Source organism: Cottoperca gobio, unplaced genomic scaffold (genome assembly GCF_900634415.1).
Source record: "Cottoperca gobio unplaced genomic scaffold, fCotGob3.1 fCotGob3_389arrow_ctg1, whole genome shotgun sequence".
Classification (NCBI taxonomy): domain Eukaryota; kingdom Metazoa; phylum Chordata; class Actinopteri; order Perciformes; family Bovichtidae; genus Cottoperca; species Cottoperca gobio.
The window spans coordinates 33,449-45,385 of record NW_021166981.1 but is presented as its reverse complement, the minus strand read 5'-3'; the positions used below and the strand labels follow the sequence as shown (position 1 = coordinate 45,385).

At 38.9% G+C, this 11,937-nt stretch overlaps 1 protein-coding gene across 1 annotated transcript; it reads right to left on the bottom strand.

Moving 5' to 3' along the window:
* Nucleotides 1–379: 379 nt before the first annotated feature.
* Nucleotides 380–4,434, bottom strand: LOC115005897 (succinate--hydroxymethylglutarate CoA-transferase-like). Its single transcript, XM_029427866.1, has 2 exons — nucleotides 4,334–4,434; nucleotides 380–812 (listed from the first exon to the last, which is right to left on the bottom strand). The coding sequence occupies exons 1-2, from the start codon at nucleotides 4,413–4,415 to the stop codon at nucleotides 649–651; spliced, it is 246 nt and encodes an 81-aa protein (XP_029283726.1). The 5' UTR covers nucleotides 4,416–4,434; the 3' UTR covers nucleotides 380–648.
* Nucleotides 4,435–11,937: the final 7,503 nt, after the last annotated feature.

Sequence of the window (11,937 nt, the reverse complement as noted above, 5' to 3'; positions counted from 1 at the left end):
GTATAATATAATTATATGAGTATAATATAATGAGTATAATATAATTATATGAGTATAATATAATTATATTATACTCATATAATTATATACTATATATAATTATCCCTATATATACTATAGTGATAATTATTATTATTATAATTATAGTGAAAATCATATTTAAAAACATGATTGAAGATTAATAAAATTAAAATAATCATCAGTGGGATTTTTTCAATTAGTTATCAGTGTGATGGAAGATCAGCTCAAACTATTTCATATCTTTACCTGAATAAAACATTTATGTTGTATTATTGAAAAGCAGTTTATTTCCAGAGTGCAATAATCAATAAATGCAATTTAGTTTTTTACAATCAGTGACGTGCAAAACAATCAGAAGTTGTATCAGAATCAGAAATCCTTTATTATCTTAAAACAGTTCACGAGTCAAAAGAGTCAAAAGATCCAGATGAAGATTTAAACTCTGAACTTCAGTTGAGTGTAAACTGCACATAATACTAACAATACAATAAAAAATATACATTATTGTTTTGCATCGCGCTGTCTGCAGAATAATAAAATGTCTGTGTAATAAAACACCTCGTTGATATTAATCTCATTTTGACTCTTTCATAAAACTGTTATTGTTTTACCCTCTCTCTCAGCCAATCAGGACACTTGGTTCTGTGCCACCGCCCCGGACAGCAGCAGCGCTTTGATGACATCATCACTGTAGGACAAGTTGTCTCGCAGCACCTGCACGGTGTGCTGGCCAATCAGAGGAGGGGGCGTCGGCTCTTCGGGGGTGAAGCTGCTGAAACGAACCGCCGGCCCTGAAGACAAACAACAGAGACGTTAGCGTTGGCATTAGTGTTAGCGTTGGCGTTAGTGTTGGTGTTAGTGTTGGCGTTAGCATTGGTGTTAGCGTTGGCGTTGGCATTAGCGTTAGTGTTGGCGTTAGTGTTGAAGTTGGTGTTAGTGTTAGTGTTGGCGTTAGCATTGGTGTTAGCATTGGTGTTAGCGTTAGTGTTGGCATTAGTGTTGGCGTTGGCATTGGTGTTGGCGTTAGTGTTAGTGTTGGCATTAGCGTTGGTGTTAGCGTTGGTGTTGGCGTTAGTGTTGGTGTTAGTGTTGGCGTTGGTGTTAGTGTTGGCGTTAGCATTGGTGTTAGCGTTGGCGTTAGTGTTAGCGTTGGTGTTGGCATTAGCATTGGTGTTAGCGTAGGTGTTGGCATTAGTGTTAGCGTTGCCGTTAGCATTGGTGTTGGCGTTAGTGTTAGCGTTGGCGTTAGCATTGGTGTTGGCGTTAGCGTTGGTGTTAGTGTTGGCATTAGCGTTGGTGTTAGCGTTGGTGTTGGCATTAGCGTTGGTGTTAGCATTAGTGTTAGCGTTGGCGTTAGCGTTGGTGTTGGTATTAGCATTGGCGTTAGTGTTGGCGTTAGCGCAGACGTGTTCTCTTGACTCTCACGTTCAAATCAACTATCAGGGAAACGTTTTCTTTACTTTGCATTTCAAGAATAAAGTCGAAATGTGGAGAATAAAGTTTTTCCGTGTATAACACTCGTTATTCCTGCGTTTATATCGCGGGGCAGGAACGAGTCATTCTTTTTCACTTTCGTTAACATTGCGAGATCGGATATTTGTACTGCATTCATGCGGTGTCGGAATAATTGGATTTCCTGACTTGGAAAATGAAACGGATATTAACGTGTTGTTTAAACGCTCTGAGCAATAAAATGTTGTTTCCACTTCACGACTTAAAGCTCACAGGAGACTTTCAAAGGAGCACCTGAACGCACCGCGGCCGTGTTGGAGGTCCATGTATCGACGTGTGAGCAGCGTTTTAATACTTTACATTCGTGGTTTAATATAAAGCATTACAACATGTGTGTAAAACTTTATTCACTACTTCACCAAATGACACTCCGACAGTTTGATGATCTCCCTCCTTTTATGAGCGAGTGTGTAAGCATGTGTGTGTGTGTGTGTGTGTGTTCATAAAACATAGATGTAACATGGAGCCAGAGGGACTCATTAAAGACACACAGAGGAGATGAAGATGATGATGAAAGGATGCCGTGATGAAGACGTCACTGACCTCTTTATTATTTTTAAGGAAGAAGGAAGGAACAAAATAATGAAGAGAGAAGGAAGAAGGAAGGAAGGAAGGAAGGAAGGAAGGAAGGAAGGAAGGAAGGAAGGAAAGAAGGAAGGAAGGAAGGAAGGAAGGGAAGAAGGAAGGGAGGAAGGAAGGAAATGATGAAGAGAGAAGGAAACAAGGAAACAAAAGAAGGAAGGAAGGAAGGAAGGAAAGAAGGGAAGAAGGAAACAAAAGAATGAAAGCAGGAAGGGAAGATGGATGGAGGAAGGAAGGAAATAATGAAGAGAGAAGGAAACAATGAAACAAAAGAAGGAAGTAAGGAAGGGAAGAAGGAAGAAGGAAGGAAGAAGGAAGAAGGAAGGGAGGAAGGAAATAATGAAGAGAGAAGGAAAGAATGAAGGAAGGAGCAGTCAGACTGAGGGAACAAACAGTTTATTTTCAGAAACTAACAACAATCATCTGTTTTTTTAGATTCAGCACTAATGAGCTGAACTCTCACAGTCAGTGTGTGTGTGTGTGTGTGTGTGTGTGTGTGTGTGTGTGTGTGTGTGTGTGTGTGTGTGTGTGTGTGTGTGTGTGTGTGTGTGTGTGCTTCTATTTTCACCCCATTAGCAACATGTTTTCCCCTTCAATGGACTCAACAATTGTGTGTCTCACAGTGTGTGTGTGTGTGTGTGTGTGTGTGTGTGTGTGTGTGTGTGTAGGCTGTCAGGGCAGGATGATGTAATGCTCATTGACTTTTCTCACTATTAAAAGACCTACAACTCTGAACAGAGACTTTAGCAACGTTTTCATTTGTTTAGAGAAGAAAACAATCAAATATTGTTGTTTATATATATTTATTTATTTATATAAATATATATTTATATAAATAAATATATATTCAATATATATATATATATATTTATATAAATAAATAAATATATATTTATATATATAAATAAATATTTATTTATTCATATATATATAACAATTAATATATATTAATATATATATAAATATATATTTATATAAATAAATATATATTTATATATATATACAATTCTATGTTATATGTATTTACATTTCAGTATTATTAAGTGCAAACTATGACAGTATTTTTTTTTTAATGATTTATTGCCAATGTTATACTGATTATTGATTATTTAAGTTGTTTGTAATATATTTAACTTTAGCGTCACACACACATGCACACAGTTAGGAGACAGCAGGACATCGTACTAATTCAGATGTTATTGTTCCGTTAGCGCCGAGCTAACTGGCTTCATTACCAGCCGTCACAGCACCTTGCAGAAAGACTTTGTCACCGCGATAGCTTCACATCCGAGCAAAATGCAGTCACGAAACTTCACAGGTGTGTAGTCGAGATACACATGAAGGTTGAGATCAAAGACGGCCGCGATCCGAGCAACGGGGGCGGAGCTGCGTTGGTTTTAACGCCAGCTGCTCGGTGAGTGTTAGAGGAAAATGCAGGGGATGGAATTATGGATTATGTGGCATAAGTAACTTTTCAGATCTACTGAAACTGTTGATCTCCATCATTGTGTTGTTTAACTTCCTCATCAGATTATTTCTGACTTTCTATGTCAGCGGTCAACGACACTGGAGACAAACACGGTCAAAGTCTTCATGTGTTCAGAAAGTCCAAACGCAATACACACCACCTGCCTCTGCTCATTATGAATGTCTTCCTGCTGCGACACACACACACACACACACACACGCACACACACACAGATGACAGATTACACTGTTAATACATGGTGGTGGAGAAACAGCTTCCTCTTCGTGGAAACACACCGAGATCCATCAAACCAACTGAGCAGGGCAGTCCCCGGGGATGAGATCATGTGTGTGTGTCTGTCTGTCTGTCTGTCTGTCTGTGTGTGTCTGTGTGTGTGTGCTTCTATTTCCACCCCATTAGCAACATGTGTGTGTTTGGCTGCAGCATAGGATTTGGTAGTTTTAATGAGAAACATTGGTTTGTCTGCATGGAAATTCATAACAAGAACTTCCCCGTGGCGTGTGTATGTGTGTGTGTGTGTGTGTGTGTGTGTGTGTGTGTGTCAGCAGAACATTAATAACAGTGTCCCAACGCACAGACATACAGCACTTCTAGGAAAATGTAATTTAACATGTTGGTGTCAAAAACAGAAAGTTAAGGGTTAGAGAGAGGACAACTGTGTGTGTGTGTGTGTGTGTGTGTGTGTGTGTGTGTGTGTGTGTGTGTGTGTGTGTGTGTGTGGTTGCTGACCGGGTACAGTGATGTGTCCTGCCGTCGGGTGGTTCATCTCCTGCATGAGGTCGTTGTGCTTCACCTGCAAACAAACAAACATAAAGTTTAATTCTGCTGTTAAAACTCATCAATGAGCCTCATTGTTGCACTGCGCGACACACACACACACACACACACACACACACACACACACACACACAAACTCACACTCACACAGACAGTACTTTATTTTCTGTCAATCCCACATACACTGTTGCATTGGATGAGTAAAATAGTCACAATAATTCAAGAAAGAAGTTATTAACATTTGGAGTAAAAAAGTCAAATAAAGTGATAATATTTTAAAATAAGTTTTAATATGTTTTCAGGCAAGAAATTAATAATTTTCCCAATGTGTGGTCAGTTTATCAAAATAAGTTAAAGTGCCAGAAGTGCATTAAGTTTTAATAAATAAATTATTTAATTCACTAAGTTTCAATATGTTAATATGTCAAGTTTTCCAAAAAAAGCATGTTTGGAAAATGTCTTGCAAGATTTTCGGAGACCGAGCGGTGTAAAACAACGTGAAATAACGTAAAACTGCTTAAAACAACGTAAAACAACGTGAAACTGCTTAAAACATCGTAAAACAAGGTAAAGAAAACTTAAAACAATGCGAAACAGCTTAAGACTACGTAAAAAAACATGAAACAGTGTAAATCAGCGTAAAACAGCGGTCTCTTTTTCATTCGTCGGCGGACTAATTTGCGTAATCGTCGTGGGTCTTTAATAATGGGAACACTGATCTGGCCTGAGGGAATCTTTTAGTTCCTGAGACTTAAAAGTCGACTTTACAGAACTGGAGTCTGTGTGTCTCTGCGCTTCCTCCTCCATCCTCAGGTAAATCAGAACCTTCTTTCTAAAAGTAGGTTTTAGCAGGACACTTGAATAAATCCAGATGTTTTCACGGCAATATAAAATAGATATTAGAGGGAATTATGAGCTGTTTAACTTCCTAATGTAGCTCAAAGCAGCTTAGAATACATGATTCAAACTACTAATGCCAAAGCAACAATCTTTTATTCATCTTTTGACTTAATAACAAAGGCAAAGGATAACATTTATATTTTTTGACAGTTAGTCAGTCTGGAGCCACAGTGGCTGCTGAGCAAGAAGTTCATTTCAAACCCTGCAGATGATTCGATAGAACACTTTCACCTCCAACATGTTCTAAACACGGTTTCCTTTTATTCATTATTTGACTTCTTGTGCTATTGTTTTGTATTTATTTATTTTTAATCTCTGTTATTCGGCTATTGGATGAAGTATTATGATGATATATCTCCCAATCAGCGTTATGTAACTTTAAATCTGTTCGTATTTGTATTGTTTTATTTATCTCTCTTTTAGGTCATCTTTCTATGTTTCTCTCTCTTGTTGCCCTGGTCGTCCTGACCTGAGATCAGGTCTCAGTGACCGAAAGTTTGAGAGATATTTTATCAGAGGAGCTGAAAAACAAAGAGCACCACAGACAGGAAGCTGCTGAAGGACTGCTGTGCGCTCTGATTGGTTTCACAGGAACACCTGAATCATCCAGGACGGCAACAAACAGAAAATGACGCACCGCGTGTCGAAGTAACGATGAGTTATTAGTGAGGAGAGGGGAAGCCTGTCAGGTTGGAATTTAAAGACAGAAAAACTGCAGTCGGAGCTTTTTCAACTTTGTTATCTGATGTATTTCTGGGTTTTATTTTGATAATCTATTGACAGTGTGTGAGTGTTGAGGAACCACAGAGAATCAGAGCTGATACAAACTTTAATAAGGAGGATTTTGGATGGAGCACTAAGGATTTAAAAAAGAAAAGTTGGATCTTATGAGTTTGAACATGCCCAAACCAGGTTCAGCTTTTTTATTTATTTTTTGGATGTGAATTGTTTGTTTTAAAGTATTTGTGCAGAGTGTGAAATAAAGATTTCACTAATATTATCAGTATGAAACTATTAGTAGAGTTAGACTCTAGTGGTGTTGCGTATGATTGTTTCAGACTCTGTGATCCAAACATTTCCATTTTCCAAAAACTGCAGCGTTTAAAGGCCAGAAGTCAACTTTTAGTGAACAAAGAATTCACAACATGTGTTTTTCTAATCAAATTCTAATCAAATTCAGTTAGTAGATATTAATGGCAGCTTATAAGATCCAAGAGTCACATGTGGTGTTCCTCAGGGAACAACCTTAGGACCACTACTACTGTAATATATGTAAATGTGGTGTTCCACAGGGATCAACTTTAGGACCACTACTACTGTGATATATGTAAATGTGGTGTTCCACAGGGATTAACCTTAGGACCACTACTACTGTCATATATGTAAATGTGGTGTTCCTCAGGGATCAACCTTAGGACCACTACTACTACTACTACTACTACTACTGTAATATATGTAAATGTGGTGTTCCACAGGGATTAACTTTAGGACCACTACTACTGTGATATATGTAAATGTGGTGTTCCACAGGGATTAACCTTAGGACCACTACTACTGTCATATATGTAAATGTGGTGTTCCTCAGGGATCAACCTTAGGACCACTACTACTACTACTACTACTACTACTGTAATATATGTAAATGTGGTGTTCCACAGGGATTAACCTTAGGACCACTACTACTGTAATATATGTACATGTGATATTCCTCAGGGATCAACCTTAGGACCACTTACTATTACTACTGTAATATATGTAAATGTGGTGTCCCTCAGGGATCAACCTTAGGACCACTACTACTGTAATATATGTAAATGTGGTGTTCCACAGGGATCAACCTTAGGACCACTACTACTGTAATATATGTACATGTGATATTCCTCAGGGATCAACCTTAGGACCACTACTACTGTAATACATGTAAATGTGGTGTTCCACAGGGATCAACCTTAGGAGCACTACTACTGTAATAAATGTAAATGTGGTGTTCCACAGGGATCAACCTTAGGACCAGTACTACTACTGTAATATATGTAAATGTGGTGTTCCACAGGGATCAACCTTAGGACCAGTACTACTGTAATATATGTAAATGTGGTGTTCCTCAGGGATCAACCTTAGGACCACTACGACTGTAGTATATGTAAATGTGGTGTTCCACAGGGATCAACCTTAGGACCACTACTACTGTAATATATGTAAATGTGGTGTTCCTCAGGGATCAACCTTAGGACCACTACTTCTGTAATATATGTAAATGTGGTGTTCCTCAGGGATCAACCTTAGGACTACTACTACTACTACTACTACTGTAATATATATGAATGTGGTGTTCCTCAGGGATCAACCTTAGGACCATTACTACTGTAACATATGTTAATTTGGTGTTCCACAGGGATCAACCTTAGGACCAGTACTACTACTGTAATATATGTAAATGTGGTGTTCCACAGGGATCAACCTTAGGACCACTACTACTGTAATATATGTAAATGTGGTGTTCCTCAGGGATCAACCTTAGGACCAGTACTACTGTAATATATGTAAATGTGGTGTTCCTCAGGGATCAACCTTAGGACCACTACTACTGTAATATATGTAAATGTGGTGTTCCATAGGGATCCACCTTAGGACCACTATTACTACTACTGTAATATATGTAAATGTGGTGTTCCACAGGGATCAACCTTAGGACCACTACTACTGTAATATATGTAAATGTGGTGTTCCTCAGGGATCAACCTTAGGACCACTACTACTGTAATATATGTAAATGTGGTGTTCCTCAGGGATCAACCTTAGGACCACTACTACTGTAATATATGTAAATGTGGTGTTCCTCAGGGATCAACCTTAGGACCACTACTTCTGTAATATATGTAAATGTGGTGTTCCACAGGGATCAACCTTAGGACCACTACTACTGTAATATATGTTAATGTTGTGTTCCACAGGGATCAACCTTAGGACCACTACTACTGTAATATATGTAAATGTGGTGTTCCTCAGGGATCAACCTTAGGACCACTACTACTGTAATATATGTAAATGTGGTGTTCCACAGGGATCAACCTTAGGACCACTACTACTGTAATATATGTAAATGTGGTGTTCCTCAGGGATCAACCTTAGGACCACTACTACTGTAATATATGTAAATGTGGTGTTCCATAGGGATCAACCTTAGGACCACTACTTCTGTAATATATGTAAATGTGGTGTTCCACAGGGATCAACCTTAGGACCACTACTACTGTAATATATGTAAATGTGGTGTTCCTCAGGGATCAACCTTAGGACCACTACTACTGTAATATATGTAAATGTGGTGTTCCTCAGGGATCAACCTTAGGACCAGTACTACTACTGTAATATATGTAAATGTGGTGTTCCACAGGGATCAACCTTAGGACCACTACTACTGTAATATATGTAAATGTGGTGTTCCTCAGGGATCAACCTTAGGACCACTACTTCTGTAATATATGTAAATGTGGTGTTCCTCAGGGATCAACCTTAGGACCACTACTTCTGTAATATATGTAAATGTGGTGTTCCTCAGGGATCAACCTTAGGACCACTACTACTGTAATATATGTAAATGTGGTGTTGCTCAGGGATCAACCTGAGGACCACTACTACTGTAATATATGTAAATGTGGTGTTCCACAGGGATCAACCTTAGGACCACTACTACTGTAATATATGTAAATGTGGTGTCCCAGAGGGATCAACCTTAGGACCACTACTACTGTAATATATGTAAAAATGTGGTGTTCCACAGGGATCAACCTTAGGACCTCTACTACTGTAATAAATGTAAATGTGGTGTCCCAGAGGGATCAACCTTAGGACCACTACTACTGTAATATATGTAAATGTGGTGTTCCAGAGGGATCAACCTTAGGACCAGTACTACTGTAATACACAAAGCTGATTGTAAGCTCTTCCTGTATGCTGAAGATTCAGCTTAAATATTTAATATCTACTTTCTGTCTTTGGTTTGCACTTATTGAGTAGAAATTCAAAATATATATCAAGCTTGACCCCCGAGGACTATAACCAAATGATAAAACACACACACACACATGCAAACACATAGCAGGGGGAAACTTTAATAAGAGCCAAACGCTGATCGATGGTTTTAATTTAAACATCAAACATGACACATTGTGCAGGAAGTCGACCAGTGCTAAACAAATTACACTGTATGTGTGTGTGTGTGTGTGTGTGTGTGTGTGTGTGTGTGTGTGTGTGTGTGTGTGTGTGTGTGCCATCTAGAATATTAAACTGTTATTTCAGGACAGACTTTCTCTCCTTTAAGCTAATAAAATTAATAAAACAGCTCGTTATAGAAACCACAAGATCAGCTGATTTAAAACCAGTGGACATGATTATGACCATCCGTGGTTTTGTGAAATATTCCTCCAATATTGTTCTATACAGTGTGTGTGTGTGTGTGTGTGTGTGTGTGTGTTTGATGTGTGTGCCTGTATTTGTGCATGCGTGCATACAAGTGTAACAGTATGATTGCATGCATGTGTGTGTGTAATTCTATCTGCTTGTTATGCAGGGTATCATTACATCCATATGGGCATCACACACACACACACACACACACACACACACACACACACACACACACACACACGTCAAACTTCATGTTTTATATTCCAGTTGTTTTTTTAACAATAAAAAATAAAAGTGAATTAAAAGCAGTAACCAGTGAAGATGATACAGGAAGTAGTTCAAATCAAAGCTGCATTCAAGAGTTCTGGAAGTTTGGTGTCAATGATGTGAATATGTGATTATATTTCCTATTCTTTGTGTCCTTAAACACTTTTGTTATAATCTTTTTCAGTTTTTAAAGGTGTGGAATAAAATGTCCTTCTTAAGCTCAGGTTTTTAACCTCAACGTGTCCATATGGTATGTTTTATATGTTACATCACATATTGTGTGTAACAAGGGTTAGGGTCATGTTTCTGAAAAAGTCGAGTTTGTCGTCAACATTTCACTTTTCATCGAAGAATTAACCCTAGAGACCATTTACAGCAATATCATTAATACTTGTACACTACTGCTTATATTGTAATGGTTTTGTTAGTACAATGTGCACATTTGTACTTTAAATTATCTTTATTTATATAAATATATTTTTTTCAATGATTATTATTTCTAAATGAAGAGGACAGATAAAGTATTTTTGATTCTGACCAAGCAGAGCAGTTTAAAAACCTTCCTGCTTCTGTACACTTTAAAGAGCTTTGTTCTGGGACACAAATGAACGGCCATTTTGGATAATGATGTTTGCAGGTATGGTGGCTCTGAGTAGCCAAACTCCTCTGACTGAAAATATATCCTGCTCCCCACTTTCATCAGGTCGTATATATTTTAGTTTCTCTTTTCCATCCTTACATTTCCTCCCATGTGTGTGTGTTGAGGTTTAAAGGAGACTTTTCTTGACTTTCCCCTAAATTATGTTTCAATCAAGAACATCAAACACACACATACACACTTCCTGTGCTGGAACAGATGGTGTGTGTTTGACTCTCTAATGTAAATGTTATTGATCTGCGGCTGCACGATTTAAAGCTTCACCTGCCATGTGTGTGTGTGTGTGTGTGTGTGTGTGTGTGTGTGTGTGTGTGTGTGTGTGTGTATGTGTGTTGCCAGTGGTAGTGGAAAAGGAAAAGCCTGACAGATCCAGAACCACAGAGGGAGAATCTGTAGGCAGTTAACAGGCCTGATCAAAAGACACACACACACACACACACACACACACACACACACAGTTTTTGTGGTTTCCAGCCATGTGCCTCCTCTTCCTCCTCACTTCCTGTTCTCCTTATTTCCTTCCTCATCACAACTTTATTTCTTCTTCTTCCTAACTTCTCCGCTGCTTCGACCTCGTCTCTGCGTCTACAGCGTCGAGCCTCAAAGAGAAACAAACAAACTACAACTTCTTTAGGAAGTTAGGAAACGATTGGTGTTCGTGTTACAAGAACTAAGTCTGAAAAGTGAAACAGGTGGTTGGTTTTACACGCGATGTGAGGACCGCTCTCCCCCCGCCACCAATACAACTCTTTACGCTGACACACAGATATTTACATAATAATGACCCGACTATGCCACTGTTTCTCTTTCTGTAGTTAACAGAGAATACACTTGGACACAGCGGGAACAAGCCTTTTGATTACGACTATAAAAGGCATTTTTGAGACACAAGATAAAGAAGAAATCAATCATCATAAACCGCTCAGACGCTGACTTCTTCACCCTCATGTTCCTCTGCGTTCCCCGCTCTCCCTCCCCATCACTCTTTTTACCCTCCGAGTCTTTGAAGCTAGCTGTGGCAGTCCATAAGTCGACTAACCAGCACCCATGGGAGCCATCCGGGCCCGCTGTTACATCATGTTACTGCAACATCAAGGCGAGGAGGATGCAGTGTGTGTGCAGCCGGATGCATGTAGAGTCGTGTGTGAAGATCTGAGTTTGCCTGAACCTGCTGCTCTCTGTTTGACCTCCACAATCAAAGCAGCTTCTGAATATCGCAGCGTTTTCATCCCTGTGAAGTGTCGGAGCACTTTTTCTTCTTCCATATATGAGCACTTAATAGGATGTTTTTAGATGTGTTACATAAAGCTGCAGCTTGAAT